General features: G+C 48.7%; 1 protein-coding gene across 1 annotated transcript; it reads left to right on the forward strand.

Annotated features, from left to right (window-relative positions):
- Positions 1 to 7430: 7430 nt before the first annotated feature.
- Positions 7431 to 18163, forward strand: Zfand2a (zinc finger AN1-type containing 2A). The gene is made up of 7 exons (XM_052168397.1): positions 7431 to 7635; positions 9068 to 9162; positions 9596 to 9690; positions 12529 to 12660; positions 14626 to 14777; positions 15993 to 16058; positions 16288 to 18163. Exons 2-7 carry the CDS (start codon positions 9108 to 9110, stop codon positions 16301 to 16303), a joined length of 516 nt encoding a protein of 171 aa, XP_052024357.1. The 5' UTR covers positions 7431 to 7635; positions 9068 to 9107; the 3' UTR covers positions 16304 to 18163.
- Positions 18164 to 18962: the final 799 nt, after the last annotated feature.

The following is an 18962-nucleotide window of genomic DNA, read 5'->3' on the forward strand; positions in this document are numbered from 1 at the left end:
GTGTGGCTCAGTCGTAGAGCCCCTGCCTAGAATCCCCCAGGGAGGGGCTGGGGGCGTGGCTCAGTGGTAGAGCCCCTGCCTAGAATCCCCCAGGGAGGGGCTTGGGGCGTGGCTCAGTGGTAGAGCCCCTGCCTAAAATCTCCCAGTGAGGGGCTGGTTATAGCTTAGTCTGCATTAGAGTGCTTGGATTGGGTATGTAAGGCCGAGGGTTCAAGTCCCAGTAGTAAGGGTGGGGGAAATTGGTGGGGAGATACAAGATTGTTCAGAAACCCCACTGGTACCGAGGTCAGGTATCATCAACCCATATTCTGAATTAAAACAGGTCCCATACTTCGAGTAACATGACATCACCAAATTAAGTAATGAAGAAAGGAAATCATTTGAAATGTAAATAAAAAATATATCTAATTAAAAAAAGGGGGAGAACAGGAAAGGGGAAATCATTTGAAATGTAAAAAGAATATATCTAATTAAAAAATAAAAATAATGGAGCAAGGAGCTGGGCAGTGGTGGTACACACCTTTAATGTAGCACTTGGGAGACAGAGACAGGAAGATCTCTGTGAATTTGAGGCCAGCCTGGCCTACAAAATGAGTTCCAGGACAGCCAAAGCTACACAGAGAAACTTTGTCTCAAAAAGGGTGGGGATTCTGGAGAGATGGGTCAGAGATTAAGAGCTTCAGCTGCTCTTCCAGGGGTCCTGTGTTCAATTCCCAGCAATTACACGGTGGCTCATAACCATCTATAATGAGGTCTGGTGCCCTCTTCTGGCCTGCAGACATACCTACAGGCAGAATGTAGTATACATAGTAAATAAATCTTTTTTTTTTTTTTAATGGAGCAGGAAACTATGCGGCAATCTCTCCGTCTCTCCTCCCACTCTGTGGCTCCACTTTCCAGCGGTTGATAGTTCAGTTGGGAACCTGAGCAAGTATCTTTTTCATCCACAGGACGTTTGCTTAAAGTATCAGAAGAAAAATTGTACTGCACATTTCCTATACCCCATATAATTACTTTCCAGAATTAATATTTCTGTTGAGCTGCTATCTTTGTTTTATGAAATATTTAAACTGTGTTTCACATGGCCTGAGTTAGATTGGCAGTATGAACTCCAGAGCACATTTCCAAAATGATGGAGGGGCGCACAGTGCCAAGCCAAGCAGCAAGCACAGCCAGAAAAGGACGAGGGGTTTCTAGGGGCTGCGCTGTGCACTGCGAGATCAGCAGGCCTTCTCTCATTAGAAAAGAGGGTTGGGAGTTGCAGACATAGCTCTGTGCAGACGGTTTAGCAAACACAGTTTGGTTTCAATATCCAGTGCAAAGAAGAAAGAAAGAAGAAAGGATTCTATGATAGAGCCCCCACCTAGATTTCCCCAGTGAGGGGCTGGGGCGTGGCTCAGTGGTGGAGCCCCTGCCTAGAATCCCCCAGGAAGGGTCTGGGGGCGTGGCTCAGTGGTAGAGTCACTGCCTAGACCCCCCCAGGGAGGGGCTGGGGTGTGGCTCAGGGATAGTGCTGAATCCCTAGAATTCCTTGGAGGGTTCCGATTTATAGAGTTCTTGCTGAGCATGTTTGTGGTCCTAGGTTCAATGCCCAGTACTGGAATTTGAGTTGGTGTATGTGTGTGTGTTAGACAGTTTAGAACCCAAGAGGCTGGCTGGAGAGATGGCTCAGCGGTTAAGAGTACTGATTGCTCTTCTGGAGGTCCTGAGCTTAAATCCCAGCAACCACATGGTGGCTCACAACCATCTGTCATGGGGATCAGATGCCCTCTTTGGGTGTGTCTGAAGATTGTACTCATATACATAAAATAAATAAATCTTAAAAAAAAAACCAAGAGGCAAAGCACCTGCATGAAACTCATGACCATTTTTAATATTCTGTTGAAACATAGACTGGTGACTGGCTTGATGACACATCTGTATTGTGGTCATGGAGAAGGTCATTGTGAGTTCCAGGTCTGCCTGTGTTACGTAATAAGCCTCTCTCTGTTTGAATTAATAAACATGTATCTTCACCATGAGGCTGCCTGAGGTCCATGCTTTTTTTTTTTTAACCTCTTTCCTTATTTCTCAGATAAATCCCTACTGCTGCCTCAGGGGTAAGCATCAGACCCAGAGTATAAGGACACAGTCCCCATCCTCAGGGGCCTTACGGTCTAATTGTCTTCAGGAATGACATCATTCACATAGAGCAGACCCAGACAGACCATGCGATAAGTGCACCGAGCTGTTCACCTGTCCTCCACCACCTGGTGCCCATTGCGGTGGTGGGTCTTGTTTTTACAGCGTCTCCTGTAGCCTGAAGCTCCCTGCTTAACAGAACCTGACCTTGAACTCCTGCTCTGCCTACCTACACCACCTGAATGCTGGGATTATCGGTGTGTACCATTATGACCAGTTTTTGGTGAGCGCTCTACAAACTAAGCCGCATCCTTAGCCCATGGCATTTTATCGTGTGTGTGTGTGTGTGTGTGTGTGTGTGTGTGTGTGTGTGTGTGTGTGTGTGTGTATACTGTGCATGCAATGTGAGTGCAGACACTTGCATACCATTCAATACATGCAGAGGTCAGAGGACAACATCAAAGGTCAATCTTTGCATTCTATGGTTTTTGGTTTTTTTTTTTTTTTTTTTTTGTCTTTTTGATTTTTCGAGATAGATTTTTCTCTGTGTAGCCCTGGCTGTCCCGGAACTCACTTTGTAGACTAGGCTGGCCTTGAACTCAGAAATCCGACTGCCTCTGCCTCCCAAGGGCTGGGATTAAAGACGTGTGCCACCACCACCCGGCTTCTTTGCATTCTTTGTTGAGAGGGGGCCTTTCGCTCAATGCGGTCTAACATTAGCTGGCCTTCCAGCACTGGGGAATTCCCGTTTTCACCTCTCCTCTCAGCACAGGAATGCAAAGATTAAAGATGTGTGTTACTGGATCTGAGCTCATGTGACTTTGAACTCAGGCCGTCAGCCTCACATAGAAACCATACCTACCACTGGGTTATCGCCCCCACCCCACCCCCAGCCGGTGTCATGTTAGTGTCTCATCGGGTTAAATAGTCCTCCACCAGCTGCGTCCTAGGCCCATAGCTGGCTGTGCTTACTGAACCACAAGCAGAAATCGCAGGTGGAAGCTGCAAACAGAGGATGTCACTGGTTGACAGAGTGAAGCTTCCAGAGCCACGGTGGCCACAGGTGCTCTCGAGTGTGACTTCCCTGATCCAAGATTCAGAGGAAAGAATGGCAGCTGACAGAGCTCACCTAAAGATCCGGGTATCGGATGGGAGCGAAAATACACAGAGATGCCCAGTATCCTTAAAAGAAAAAAAATGTGTTGTTTTCTATCAGTGTGTGTCACAGTCCTTCCTGGACACAGACCTCCTTCTTCCAATGATCTGGAAAGATTTTCAACCTTTCTTTCTGAATTTGGTAGAACATGGGGGTTCCGTGGACCCCTTGACTGGACTCCCTTGAGAGCACACCTGCATTTCTTCCTGGACTCTCAGTTCCCTTCTTACATGTTCCTCCTCCCATGCCTATCTCCAAGTCACCTGTAGAGTGCACACACACACACACACACACACACACAGACTCAATATCATCGGATGCCTTGGCCTCCAGTTTTCTACCTTGTTCTGAGACAGGATGCCTCCCTAAATAAGGAACTTGGAACTAGCTGTTTCCAGCTAGACTGGTTGGTTGGCCCCACCCCCAGGGTCTATCACTGGAATTACAAATATGCACAGCCACTCCCTGCTCTTTACATCATTCTGATCAAGTTCAGATGCTCAGGCTTAAACAGCATGTACTTTATTGACTGGGCCACCTTCCCAGTTCCTTTGGCCTACTTTTGGGAAGACTGAGCTGGTAACATGTTGAGAGATTCGGAGGGTCCAGGAGCTATGAAGGGCGCACAACAAGGAATGCAATGGAGAGTAGAAGATGAGAGAGTGGAATGCCAAGACTGAAAAAAACAGAAGGAAAGAGCATGGAAAGCTGCCAGGAGTCAGAGAAAAGAAATACGGGCCTGTTACTGACTCCGGCAAGCTGGCAAGATACAGTTGGTCTGACAGCTGCTAGGCGAAGGTCCCAAGGCTCAGGGCCCACCTAAGACTCTACATTAGCAGCTAAATGCAAAACCTAGAAACTACCCCAGTCTCAAAGCCAAGAACTTGCAGCTACTAGTATGGCCATAGAGCCTGTAGGCATAGGTCCCTATTCTCAGGGCTTGGGGCTGGAAGGCTCCGAGTGTGTCAGCACAGCCTATAAGCAAGCCTTTGGCACTCAGGGCCCAGGTCTTCAACACTAGTAACACCTTTCCTTGCCTACCCATCATGGATAGAGCAAAAATAGGCCAGCTTAGTTGGTAAAAAAGTATATTAGTGTTAACTAAAGCTCCAATAGCTTAGGAAAAACTACACTGTTGTTACACATTCTACAAGGCTGATAAGAACTTCACTGATTTTAAAAGAGTTATTGAATTATTTTGGCCTTCATTTATCATTTTCTTTGTTCTATTACTATAAAAACGCTGTAAAACATTTACTACATCAGAACAAGATATTTCAGGTAAACTGAATCTATGTTCCTGTGCCAAAGTCAAAGCATATTTGGTTTCAGAATAAACATTCCCCTTTGTTTTGAGGCAAGAGCTGTTTTGTTTTGTTTTTTGTTTTGTTTTGTTTTGGTTTTTCAAGACAGGGTTTCTCTGTATAGCCCTGGCTGTCCTGGAACTCACTCTGTAGACCAGGCTGGCCTCAAACTCAGAAATCTGCCTGCTTCTGCCTCCCAAGTGCTGGGATTAAAGGCCTGCGCCACTACCACCTGGCAGCACAGTAGTGCTTAACCTGTGGCTGGGACTCCTTCAACAAACCTCTATCTCCAAAAATATTTATATTACAATTCATAACAGTGGCAAAATTACAGTTATGATTAGAAGTTATCACAACATGAAGAACTGTATTAAAGGGTCAAAGCAGGGCTGGAGAGATGGCGCAGTGGCTAAGAAAACAGACTGCTCTTCTGGAGGTCCTGAGTTCAAATCCCAGCAACCACATGGTGGCTCACAACCATCTGTAATGAGATCTGATGCCCTCTTCTGGGGTGTCAGCACCTGGAGCCCAAATTCTCAAGACTTAAAGCTTGTCTTAGGGTCTCTAGTGCTATGATAAAGCAACACTGTCAGGGCTAAGGTTCCTCCATCTTGTCCCTGCTGCAGCTACCTAAGGTCTGACTTTGCTTACACTCCTTCTTATGGGAAAGTCCTTTTGAGAATTATCCATCCCTGTCTTGGGGACTTGAGGTCACAGACGCCCTGGCTAACTGCTGCTTTTTTGCTTCTGTTAAACTGCTTGCTTGCTCTTCTTCCCTCTGAAACTTCCAATCACATGTTGCTTTTACCTTTAAGCTTCCTGAAGAAAGCAGGCAGTCACTGGCCAGCTAAATAAAGACTCAAATTCCAACTCTGGTTTTGTCAAATGGTTCTTGCAAGGTGGGGGTGGGTGGGGGTGTTTGCCCAACCATGACCAAAAGCAACTCTTACACTTCAGCTAACAGTCCATCATTGATGCACAGTGGGAACTCAAACAGGGAAAGAATCAGGAGGCAGGAACTGAAGCAGAAGCCATGGAGGACCACTACTTACTAGCTTGCTCCACCTTTTGTTTGTTTGGGTTTTTTTTTTTTTTTTTTTTTTTTTTTGAGATGGTCTTTCTATGTTGCCCTGGATGTCCTGGAACTTGCTATATATAGTATTTCTATATATAATGTAATGTTGGTCAGGGAGCTGGAGAGATAGCTCAGTAGTTAAGAGCACTGAATGCTCTTTCAGAGGTCCTGAGTTCAATTCCCAGCAACCACATGGTGGCTCACAACCATCCGTAATGGGATCCGATGCATTTTTTTAAAAAAAGATTTATTTATTATGTGTAAGTACACTGTAGCTGTGTTCAGACACTCCAGAAGAGGGCTTCAGATCTCATTATGGGTGGTTGTGAGCCACCATGTGGTTGCTGGGATTTGAACTCAGGGCCTTCGGAAGAACAGTCAGTGCTCTTAACTGCTGAGACATCACTCCAGCCCCAATCCGATGCATTCTTCTGGTGTTGACTTTAGACAGCTAGAGTGTACTCTTATAAATAGAAATAAATAAGTCCTTTTTGTTGTTGTTGCTTTTTGTTTGTTTTTGTTTTTCAAGACAGAGTTTCACTGTGTAGTCCTGGCTGTCCTGGAACTCACTCTGTAGACCAGGCTGTCCTCAAACTCAGAAATCCGCCTGCCTCTGCCTCCCAAGTGCTGGGATTACAGGCATGCGCCACCACCGCCCAGCAAATAAAACAAAAGTAATGTTAGCCAGGCTGGGCAAGGACTAGGAGCTCCACCTGCCTCTGCCTCCCACGAGCTGGGATTATAGGTGTGTATACCCAATCAGCCTGCGTTTTACTTTCTTTATCCCCCCTCCCACACAGACATACACAGGGTTTCTCTGTGTCCTGGCTATCCTGAAACTCACTCTGTAGACCAGGTCGGCCTCTCTCAGAAATCCACCTGTTTCTGCCTCCCAAGTGCTGCGATTAAAGGTTTGCGCAAACACTACCCAGTTGCTTTTTACTTTTTAATAGCACCTAGGATAACCAGTCTAGGGGGTGCTACTACTCACAATGGGCTCGCCCCTTCCATATTAATCACTAACTTAAAAATGCCCCCAGGCCTATCTTATAGAGGTTATTTCCTGAACTGTGGTTCCCTCTTCTCAGCTTATGTCAGACTAATAAATAAATAAGTAAATAAATAAACATAAGTAATCAGGACAGAGCTGTAGTATTCTGGGTCTGTTAGCCCAGGCCATAGGCCTTTGGTATTCAAGGGCTTGGGTCACCAACACTTGAACATCTTTCCTAATCCACATGCATATTGCGACGGTGCTCCAGTCACGCTGGTAACAGAGATACAGGCATTTTGGGTATCATCTTGTAATTTATCTGTAGACTGGACCTCACTTTTCCAAGTCAAGTTTGCTCAGATGACCTGTCCCAGGCGATCTGTATCCCCAACTCCTGAGATCCTTACAGCTTCACAGACGGGCCATCAAGTCTGTCCATACCGCAGCTCCAGACCTTGGAGAATCTCGTGCCTGGCCAGGTCCTGTTCCCTGGTTCAGGCCTGTCATCTCACCCAGCGCTGCCTCACCATGACTCAGCCTAAGCCAGAGATGTTGCCTGACTGTTCCAGAAAAGAGGCGGAGGACAGGGAGGGGCGAAAAGGCCGTGGAACCGCTGGATTGGTCGCATGGTGAATGATGACATCACGGCGCCCAGCCCTCTGCGTGTCATTGCACGAAGAGATTGGCTGGCCATCGATGACGCTTTGGGCGCGCCGGCGCGCCGAGCCTGGATGTTAGGCGATTGGTTGGCGTTGGTGTGGCGTCATCGGAGAGCGCCGGGAACGCCCAGGATGCGTGACTCTGGATCTGCTGGCTGCGGATAAATGGCCCGGGCCGCTGCAGGGGCAATGCTACGCTTTCTGGCCTTGCGAGGAGTCGAGCGCTTTGCGGCGATTGGAGCTGCAGTTCCTACTGCGGTGTCGCCGGGGTGACTACAAAGGACACCGCTTGTCTGTCTCCGCCTCTAACTACCGGTGAACGCCAGGTACTGTTTGCGGGCTGCTGGGGCCCGGGGAGCTGGTGAACCAGGGGCTGGCATCTCCACGCTGTGATTTCCCGTGGCCTGGGCATCAAAGTGTTACTGTCTCAGCACAGTGACATCTCAGATCCCCAGGTCAGCTGTCTTGAGCTCGTGGCAGCCAGGCATAGTGGTTGTTGCAGACCTGTAGTGTCAGCATTGGGGAGTTGAGCTATTAGATCACAAACTCCAGGCTATCCTGAGCTAAGTGATAAGACTGTCTTAAGAAACAGTCTACTGGCAGGGCATGGTGGCTCATGCCTTTGATCCCTGCACGCCAGAGGCAGGCGGAGAACTCTGAGTTGATAGCCAAAGTGATCTACAAAACGAATTAAGGGACAGCCCCCCTCCCCCGTCCCCTATTAAAAAGGGGAGGAGGAGAAACAGTCATTTGGTCATACGTCACGTGCTGCTTGTTTTGAACAAAAACCATTTCATGTGGATTTATGTTGTGCACGATGTTAAAAGGTTTTCTCGCCGACAGGATTGAGATCCTTCTTAACCGTTAAGTACAGTAGGAAGGAATTATCGAAGGGCGGATAGTGAGTGAGGGGTTAGAGATGATGCTTGAGGAAGTGACAATGCAGATTGGTCCTTGACAAGTCACATAGATGTTTACCGAAGCCTGAGAGTTCTGGGCAGAAGTAGATTAGAAGTTCCCAGCAGTGAAAATGATAGAAAGATGTAAAAAGATCTTGGGGGACTTGAAGTCTGGAAAGTGCAAGAGTTCCGAGTCCTTTGATAGGTGACAGGACTTGGAGGAGACTTTGATTTAAACCTGGTCTCCAGGATGCCAGCCTCTCTGGTGTCTGTTCCTTGTGGTTAATTAAAGGCTTGTGCCACTTTCCCTGATCAGCACTGGCCTCGTATCATTATGGAGTAAGCACAAAGTAAAACTGAAGGCATTTGGGAGTAAGAGGCAAGGGACAGACCACTCTGGGGACTGTCGTCAACTAATGCCACTTAGCACCAGAATCTTGTTGATGGCAACAAGTGGAGAGGAAATTGCCGCTTGAGATCCAAGAATACTGGAATTTTCAGTGGCAGCGATGGATTGCATATGAAAGCCTTTCTCTCTCTCTCTCTCTCTCTCTCTCTCTCTCTCTCTCTCTCTCACACTACATTTATTTCGGTTTTGCCAGAGCTGGGGAATTGAACCCGGAACTTCCCCCCTCCCATGGTAGGCAAAGCATTATGTTATTCAGCTGTGACTTGGTATTTATGAAGCAACAACCACTTTCCTCTTTGCTGAGAATTTGTGGCAGTCTTTCCCATGGCCCCAGGATGATTCAGATCTCCCACGCTCCCCACAAATAGCCTTTCTGTGCTCTTTGGCTGCAAGTTCCAGGTCCTGGTGACCAACTCAGAACCACATTCTCTTTACTTCTAATTCCCACAGGTGAGACTTAAATACCTGTGTGTTTTGGACACCATTCAGAATGGAGTTTCCTGACTTGGGGAAGCACTGTTCAGAACCGACTTGCAAACAACTAGGTAAGAACTTTCAAGGGCTCTTCTCTTGCTGGGAAGCAGTATTTCATTGGCTGTTTTGTGGAGGACACCTGACTGTTGCCCTCACTAGCTAGTTGGCCTCTGTCCTGGTTTAGCTTCTCAGCATGAAAATTCTGGTGTAGAACACAGGGTCTGCTCAGAATTGCAAGTCAACAACCTAAGGCCAGGCTATAGCTGCCAGGGCTTTGCAGATAACAAAGGTAGACTGCTTTTACGGTTGTGATATCACAAGAGATGGTATCTGTGTTGAAAAGATAGCTTTGTGGGTCCTTCATTGTCTCTTGGCCTTATTGCATTTCTAACTTAGGACTGGGGTTGCTGCTCACGTGGTGTTCTGAATGGTATGGAATTCTCTGGCTCCAGTTCTTCAGAGGATTTACTATTTTAATCCTGATTTTTGTTTTTGTTTTTGTAGATTTTCTGCCAATAACATGCGACGCCTGTAAACAAGATTTCTGTAAAGACCACTTTTCCTACTCGGGTCATAAGTGTCCCTTTGCATTCAGGAAGGTAACCCATCATCCTGGGGTCTAGGCTGTGTGGACCACAGCTGTTTGCAGGCCAGAGAATGATCTGTGATAGCCATGCTTTGAGTTTTGAATGAGTGGGTTTGTTAAGTATATATAGCAAGCCAAAGTTTAAAAAAAAAAAGTAGCTAGAGAGAGCTAGAAGGAGAGAGGTGGATGGATGGGTGGGTGGGTCTTAAAACATCGTGAACTGGGCACTCAGAACATCCTGCAGAAACAGACTGGGGAGCTTGACCGAGTCAGCTGGAGTTCCCAGTTCAGCTTCCTCTCTGCCTAAACATCCCCCTGCCATAGTCTTCTGGCTTCCTGATCCCAGTGCAGTACTTTTCTACCTCAGATAAGCAATAGTTCTGTCTGTTGGAAGTAGTTTTTCTAGCTTGCTCTTACTCATGGTCTGCATGGCTGGTCTCTGCCACAGTTAGGAGGGTTGACCCTTGCCCATCAGAAGAGGACGCCCTGAAACACCCATGCTTCCGTCTAAAATGGGTGGAGAGCGGGTTATAGCACACTTTGCAGAGCCAGCTTCTCAGTGAACTCATGACAGTTTAGCAGTATGTTGTACGTTACCCCAGTGCAGTTGGATAGCTACTTATTATAATTATTTGTGTCTTGTTTTTTAGTTTATTTGTTATGAGACATGTAGCTCTGCCATTATATAGTTCTGGCAGCTTGAAATTTGCTCTATCAATTAGAATGGGTTCAAACTCTGAGCCTGCTTCCCAAGAGGCTGGGATTAAAGGCATGTGCCATCTCCTCACCTAATTCCTTTTTTTTTTTGTTTGTTTGTTTGTTTGTTTGTTTGTTTATTTGAGCCAAGGCCTCACACATCTCTGCCTACATCCTATTCACTATGTAAACAAAGCTGGCCCTGAACTTGTAATCTATCTACCAAGCTTGGGAGTAGAGCTATGCACCATTGCTCCAGGCTACTAGAACACACATCTAGGCATAGTGGGGGCCTTTAATCGCAGCACTCCAAAGGCTGGTGGATCTCTTGAGTTCAAGACCAGCTTGGTCTACAGAGCAAGTTCTAGGACAGCCAAGGCTAAAAAGAAACTCTTGCCAGGCCATGGTGGCACAGGCCTGTAATCCCAGCACTTGGGAGGCAGAGGCAGGTGGATTTCTGAGTTCAAGGCCAGCCTGGTCTACAGAGTAAGTTCCAGGACAGCCAGAACTACACAGAGAAACCCTGTCTCGAAACCCCCCCCCCAAAAAAAACCCCCCAAAAAAAGACCCTGGCTCAAAAAACAAACAACAACACCAAAAATAAATACAAGCACCTGGCTCTTACATAGGTGCTGGGGTCTGAATCTGGGTCTCTGAGCCATCTCCGCAACTCCTTAGACTGGATGTGTAAAGGAATAAACACCCATGGAGCGAGATGACCTGCTCTGTACACTATCAGTGTGTGTGGAAGGGAAGGACTCTTGGAGCTTGTGGAGGACGTGTGCTCTGAGCTGTGCCTGATGGGTGGCAGAGGACAGCAGTAGCAGTCTTCTGGGACAGTCGGGGTCAGGAGAGCCTTGTGTGGTTGCAGTGGCTGCAGCTTGTGATCTCTCCACACAATGCAGTTGTGTATTTGTGTGGAAATCAGAGGCTGCGTTTCTTCGGTAGATGGATAGTAGCCAGCAGTAGGCTGTGACCCTTGTCCCAGCCCTGTGGAGAGTGTGTCCCCTCTTAGGCAGATTGTGCTGGGTATGAGGGCCGAATAGCGGACAGCTCAAGTTAGGCTGGCTGGCTAGCAGGCCCCAGGGGTCCTCCCGTCTCCACCTCCCCAGTGTTGGGGTTCCCAGCATACTCCAGCAAACCTCACTTTCATGTGGGTGATAATGGAACTCAGGTCCTGGTGTTTATGTGGGGATCCTCCGTCCCTCAGATTGCACCCGTAGGGTATGTCCCACACTGAGCAGTTCCAGCTGGTCCTTCCCCTTCACACACTGAGCACCAGGGCGCAGCAGGCTTCCACGTTCGTGTTCCTTCGGTCTCTGTAGCAGGTATTCCTAGGAGATTCCACACTACCCAGCAGCCACTAGAAGGTCCCTCAAGTCCAGGGCTTCTCTCTATCCCCGAAGTGACTCACAGATCGTGTCAGTGACCTCTGCCCACTTCCCCGGTGCCATATGGACAGTGGGTGATTTAAGTGTCACATGGCCATGATCCAGCCAAGCCATTGGGATGGGTGGGGTAGGTGACTCAGATTCCTGTTTACCAGGCTCTATGACTAGTGGCCACCTGTTTGTGTGTCAGCTGGACCCTCCCTTGTGCCTATGCAGGGAGCATCTGTCCAGAGATCACGCAGTAGTGCTTTGTTTCTCAGTGGTCACCCTAGGCCACTGAGGTAGCCCCCCTCAGACAGCGGCCACACGAGCCTGTGATCTGTTTCCACCCCATGCCCTCTGGCAAGGACCCCTCCCTCAGAAGTCGTGGCTCAGCGTGTTGACTATACTGTTTAGTCATTGGAGCTCCTCATTCCCTCCAGAGCCCTCTTAGTCTCTGATTGGCACGGCAGTGGGGCACAGCCTGTCCACTGCTGAGGGCATCTCCCCTCTTGTAAAGCCGCTGAGGATCAGACACAGCAGTACAGAGTAATTCCTGGGACCCTACCTGTCAGCGTGTCCACCATGGCTCTGAGGGTCAGGTGGGTGCCCTTCCACAGCCATGTTATGCCCCCAGCCAAATCACACCAGCATCCTTTCTCACTTGAGGGTCCTCCAAAGCTGGTGGGGACCCTTTTTGTGTTTAGACCCCACTAGACAGCCTTGGGGGGGTGGGGAAAAGTGTGAGTCGTGGTCGTGGTATCATTGTACGTTCATTACTTTAGGATGTGCAGGTGCCTGTGTGTCCACTCTGCAATGCCCCCATCGCTGTGAAGAGAGGTGAGATCCCGGATGTGGTGGTCAGCGAGCACATGGACAGAGATTGCACCTCTCACCCTGGGAGGAACAGAAACAAGGTGAGATTGCCTTAGGGATAGCACAGGCCAGTGCACACACACACACACACACACACACACACACATGCTGCTGCTGCTTTTTCAGTAAAGTCAATCTTCTTTCTTTTTATCTTTGTTTTTTTTTTTTTGAGATAGCATCTCACATAGTCCAGGTTGCTTCAGTCTTGCTATATAATTCCTGATCCCTGACTCTCCTTCTCCTGTGTACTAGTACGATAGTCATATACTACTATGCCTGTTTTGTGGGGGATGGGGGGGTGGGGATTTGGTTTTTCAAGACAGGATTTCTCTGTGTGGCCCTGGAACTCACTCTGTAGACCAGGCTGGCCTCGAACTCAGAAATCTGCCTGCCTCTGCCGCCCAAGTGTTGGGATTAAAGGCATGCACCACTACTGCTCGGCCCATGCCTGTTTTATACAGTGTTGGGAATCAAACTGAGGACTCTGTGCTTGTTAGGCAAACTGAACCACATCTTCAGCCCCAAAGTTCTATTTTCTAAGAGTGGAGTGCTGGCAGTCTGTGGGAAGCAGAGATCTTCCAGTGTTGTGAAAGGTGAGTTTGCCTTGTGGAAATAGTTCCCAAGCCTCACAAGGGTCCCAGATTAGGGTCCTTGTTTTCAGGAATACCAAGTGTCTGAGATGAAAGAGGGCAAAGCTTTCTAGAACCTTCTGTTACCTCTCTCATACACTCCTTTTGGGAACTGAAGAAGTGGGCCACCTTTTCTGTCCTCTTCCTGGGGTGTGGTGGGGAGGGTCTCTGTCTTAGGTCTTTCTAAGAGAAGGCATGTCCCCTGTGACATTGGGCAGCACAGGTGAGGACTGTGTGGTCCCTGAGCTGGGCACTGTCGGCCTTCATGCTGCCCCATCTGGGGCTAGCAGCCTCTGCCCCACCAGGTCTCCTGCTGGCTCTGAAGAAGCTGTGTCTCTGATTCTAAGGAGGGCCTGCGTTCTCTCTTCCTGGATGTGTTCCTCCTTCAAAGGCCCATCCTCCCAGCAGCCATTTCTGCCCTGCCCCACCCTCCGGTGGACTTGCCCTGAGGCTCTCTTCCATCTGAAGCTGGGTCTTCTCTCACCTGCAGCTCCAGGACTAGTGACTTTAGTGTCTACAGTCTGGCTGCACGCTTCCCCAGTTCCCCAGCGTCCTTTCCTCCTCCTCTTTACCTCCCCCCTCCCTAGTCTAGCTCACTCCCAATCCTCCTGCCTCAGGTTTTTGAACGCCAGAATTACAGGCCTGCAGCATCGTGCCTAGCTGTTTCTGTTTGCTTTTCCAGGCTCATTTCTTTTAGGGAAATCTCTTTCTTTGCTGCTGCTGTGTTGATATTTCATGAAGGCAGAACTTGAAGGTTTGTAGATCCCTTCCTATCTGCAAGCCCAGGAACCTCACCACCCCTGCTACTCCTCCCCCGGGAGGCTCCTCACAGGTTTATTCTGCCACTCTGCCAGCTCTGTTCTTCTAAGCCTGACCTCACCCTGAGCAGCCTCTCCCTGCCCTGCCATTTTCCAGAGTAAGCGCACAGTGCACGGGGGCAGCCTAGTGGATAAAGCTTTCTGCCTGGTCGTGCAGGCCTGACAACCTGAGTTAAATCCTTAGACACCATGTAAAGGTAGAAAAATAAAGTTACTCCGCTAGGGTCCTGACCTTCACACGCGTGTGACTCACACCTGTGTGTCCCCCACGCCGTCACACACAGTTTCTTTAGAAAGAGCCTAGTGGCCGGGCAGTGGTGGTGCATGCCTTTAATCCTAGCACTTGGGAGGCAGAGGCAGACGCAGATGGATTTCTGAGTTCAAGGCCAGCCTGATCTACAGAGTGAGTTCCAGGACAGCCAGGGCTACACAGAGAAACCCTGTCTCGAAGAAGGGAAAAAAAAAAAAAGAAGACGAAGAAGAAGAAAAGAAATGGCTAGCAGTGTTTATGTAGGTGTGTGTTGGTGTGCTGATGATAGAAGTGGCTTTGTGCTTTCAGGTTTTCACACACCGCTGCTCCAAAGAGGGATGCAGGAAGAAGGAGATGCTGCAGCTGGCTTGTGCTCAGTGCCATGGCAACTTCTGCATCCAGCACAGGCATCCTCTGGATCACAACTGCCAAGCTGGGAGCAGCCCGGCCAGCAGAGGGAGGTGAGCACAGCCCCCGTGCCAGCTAGCGGTGCGCAGCCTGCCGTGCACAGGGAACTTAGATTCAGTCAGAGCTGGAGTCCTGTGAAGTTAGGCCTGCAGCTGCCACGTCCTGGGGGCTTTAGCCGGGGCATTTACTTTGACTGGAACGGAGAGTTGGTAGCTGGCTCCTTCTAAGAGGCCCTCCCTACCTATCCCAGTTTCTCCCGTTTGCCCAGTGCTTCCTGGTGAGCCTTGTAGCCCATTGCATCCGTCCTTGCCTTTGTCTTGGTGTGGCGTTTCCAAGGGCACATCTGCATCCTGCCTCCTGCTCTGTTGGCTGAGGTGACTGAGGCCTGGATGGCGGGCGGATGCTCGCTTTGGTCTCCTCAGTGAAGGCTTGTCTCTAAATGAGGGTCCCTCCCAAGGGCTTGGGGGGTTGGGTTGGAACATTGATCTTTTGGGGGAGGTGATGCACTCTGTCTACACTCCTGAGTCAAAAGGAAACATAACTTCCTTTTTTTTTTTTTTTTTTTTTTTGGTACGTGTATGTGCGCGCATGTATGAGCATTGTGTGCACACACGAGTGCACATGGATGTTGTCTTCAGTTTCTACCGTGTTTGACCCAGGTCTCTTATACGCTGTAACATGTGCCAGGCTAGGTGACCCGAGAGCTCCCACTTCCACTTTCGTGTCTGTGCAGGAGCCCTGGGGTGGCAGACACACACCAGCACCTGACTTTTACATGGTGCTGGGAATTCAAATGAGTCCTCGGACTTGTGTGACTGTCCACTGAGCTGTCTACCAGCCCCCAAGTCACCCTTTATTTTTTTCTTTTTTCTTTTTTTTTTTTAAAGATTTGTTTATTTATATGTAAGTATACTGTAGCTGTCTTCAGGTGCTGCAGAACAGGGCATCAGATCTCATTACGGATGGTTCTGAGCCACCATGTGGTTGCTGGGATTTGAACTCAGGACCTCTGTAAGAGCAGTCAGTGCTCTTAACTGCTGAGTCATCTCTCCAGCCCCACCCTTTATTTTTTTCATTTTTTTGTCGGGAGCAAGAGTCTACACATGTGCTGTGGCATGCGTATGGAGGTCAGAGGCCAGCTAAGATACTTTTGAATTCCATGGGATCCGGGCTGGAGCCCAACTATCTAAGTGCATAGACATGAGTGGGTGGGCTCTCTTGAAGTGGGTAAGAGGGTCGAATAAACACAAATCTGACTTTCTCTATAGGACTTCCACATCCAGAACTGCTGAGCAGAAGCCATCGGGAGTCAGTTGGCTGGCCCAGCGACTCAGGTACGAGTCCAAATATCATGTGAGACTCAGGCCGTGTTTCACAAACGTGTGATGTGGTAGGCTTCCCTAAAAAAGGCTAGAACTAACAAAAGAGAAAAAAAAAGAAAGGCCAGAACTCACCACAGTCGCACTTTTAGAACGTCCTGAGTTCCCTCCAAGGCTTTCCATGACAGACCCTGTCTAAACAGTTCCGACACGTGTGGTCACCTATCACTTCTGTCTCTTTTAGGCGGACAGTGAAATGACGGCGAGGTTCCTGTCAGCGCCTCACACCAGCTCCTTTCTGTTGGGTTTTAATCCTGCTGACATGGCCTCCGGCACTTTCCTCCTGAGTCTGAGTCTTTATGGAAGAGTCTCCCATTGACCGTTCGTTCAAGTTAGCACGAGAAGGTGGCTCTTGGTAAAGCGCTTCCTGTGAGAGCCTGAGGGCCTGAGTTCATCCCCAGAACTACTCACACTTGTAATCTCAACACTTGGGAGGTGGAAAGAGGAGAATCTCCGGGGCTCTCTGACCAGCAGCCTAACTTTATTGGAGAGTTCCAGGCCGGAAAGATGCTGACTCAAAAGACAAGGTGGACACTTACTGTGGAGGGACATCAGAAATTCACCTCCGGTCACACACACACACACAATGTACAATTTATTTGGTAAAATAAATGCAGCTGCTCAGTAGCTTCTTGAGGTGGGTCAGGTTACCGTAGCAAAAAGCTGCAGCGTTCAGGGGCTGAGGACTTGCGCAAACCTCATTAGTGGCAGCTTTGGCCTGTGCTAAGCCACTCCAGGACTTGGTGTTCTGGAAAATTCTGTCCACCATCTGCTCTACATTCTCCCCTCCATGGCAAGAGTCAGTGCAGTGCCCTTCCCTGACCCCCGGCTGCGGCTGCTGTGGAGGAAGGGTATGTACTTGGCTTGCAGTGATGTCTCCAAGGTTGACCTAAGCAACCAGCTTCGCCAGGCCGAGGCTCCACATGCCTGTGTCACCTGTGTGGCCTGACCACGTCTACCCCCAGCTGGCCATGACAGTGTAGGGAAGATGCTTGGGGGTGCTCTGGTGACTTCCATATAAGGGTTTATCCTCACTTTCCAGGAGCTTGGGTATCGGATAGCATGGGACCAACCACCCAAGCCGGTTTTGACCTTTCCTTCTGATGGCCTTTAGGACAGTTAACTGCATGAATTCCATATGTAGCAGCATTGCACAGGTTTTGTGGCCTCTGGCAGTCATGAGGAGGCAGGGCGGATTCCACTCACTGTTCTCTAAAGACCTGACTCTGCCCTAAGCCAGGCCTCTCCTCACTCACATCAGTACACAGTCACTTCCGTCCAGCTTTAGACTCACTGGTGCACTCATCCTGTTCCCAGTGTCTGGCTAGATCTGTCGGGGAAAGGGGGCACTTGGGGATTGCTCTTAGAACAAGGTCTAGGCAGTGGTGCTATGTGGGAACACGGACAAACCATTCTTTTGTACTGCTACTTCCCAGGGTGACAGCCACTTACCCTCATGCTGGTAGACACTTTTGGTGTAGCTGACATAACGAAGATTTTAATTCAATTTAAGTTTTTAAACAGCTGGATTCAGCAATTAGGCAATGTTTAAATAGGGCATTGGATGTATGAGGCTCCATCCTAACCGTTGTGTGCAATAATGTTTCCACTGACTTGACTCTAAATTGGGAATTAAAAGCACATTGGGTGGGCTCAGGAAATGGTGCAGTGATTAAGAGCCTGTACCTCCAACATTAGATGACTCACAACTACGTATAAACCGCAGCTCCAGGGGCAGCGGATGCCTGTGAACTCTGGGCCTTTGCATTCACATGTACAATTTTCTTAACATAATTGAGAACACTGAGAAGGGTCAGAGCCTAGGATAGTGGGTTAGCCCTCACCTGGAGCCCACTGGTGAGGAGCTGGAGACACAATTCAGTAGGAGAGTACTTGCCTCAGGTCTGGGGCATAGTTTAGTAGTGGAGGACCTGCCTGTCATGTCAGATTCTATCCCTGCTATCCTGCTATTGCAAGGAAACATCACCAGATTTTGAAGGCAGTATCAAATGTGTGTTGGAATATTTTATATATAATGGTTAATAAAAATGATTATTTCACTTGTTTTTTATTTAATTTAGACAGTCTCTCTAAATAATTTTCACTATCCTGGATCACACTATGTAGACCAGGATAGCCTTGAACTCAGGTTCTCTTGCCTATACCTGGGACCAAAGGTGTGCACCACCACTCCCACCTTGTTTTTCTCTGTGTGTTTTGTCAGTGTGTATGTGATCTGCATGCATGCCTGGTGCCTGCAGAGGCCACTTTTTTCCCCTTAGGAAATATGGATAATTATTTTCAAAGTCTGCATTTTGTGTGTGTGTAGTGCACGTGTGTTTGCACATGCAGGAGCACAGGTGTATACATAAGTGTGGAGGCCTAAGGATAGCCCTCAGCATCTTCCTTGGCTGCTTTCCACCTTATAAACTGAGGCATAGACTCACTGAACCCAGGGCTTGTGGTCCATCTGCTCTACCTAGCAACTAGGGCCAGGAGTCCGTCTCTGCCTCCTGTGTGCCGGGATTACTGGAAAGCTGCTATGTCTCCTGACCTTTTGTGTGAGATTGGGGATTTGAACTCTGGTCCTCATACTTGTATGGTGATTGCTTTGCCCTCTGAGCATCTCCCCAGCCCTGTGTGCTGGAGGGGACTTAGCGGTTCCCATCTCTAATCTGGTAAGGTTCTCTGTCTGCAGGTGCTGGGGTGCTGTGGTGGAGGCTTTTGGGGAACACTAAGTGTGGGGGGTACCCCTTCCATCTCTGCTCTCTTCTTAAAGAAATTCTAGGTAAGACTTGGAGTTAAGCTGTGCTTTGGTTGCTGCGCAGCTGAGTAGGTTGTAAAGTCCCATTTCTATAC

Source organism: Apodemus sylvaticus, chromosome 22 (genome assembly GCF_947179515.1).
Source record: "Apodemus sylvaticus chromosome 22, mApoSyl1.1, whole genome shotgun sequence".
In the NCBI taxonomy this organism is placed as follows: Eukaryota; Metazoa; Chordata; class Mammalia; order Rodentia; family Muridae; genus Apodemus; species Apodemus sylvaticus.

Excerpts from the sequence above, each read along its gene's own strand:
- Zfand2a (XM_052168397.1), top strand. The coding sequence starts at position 9,108 with ATGGAGTTTCCTGACTTGGGGAAGCACTGTTCAGAACCGACTTGCAAA. Across the intron at positions 9,691-12,528 it reads GTCCCTTTGCATTCAGGAAG|GATGTGCAGGTGCCTGTGTG; the intron begins GTAACCCATCAT and ends TCATTACTTTAG. Across the intron at positions 12,661-14,625 it reads CTGGGAGGAACAGAAACAAG|GTTTTCACACACCGCTGCTC; the intron begins GTGAGATTGCCT and ends TTGTGCTTTCAG.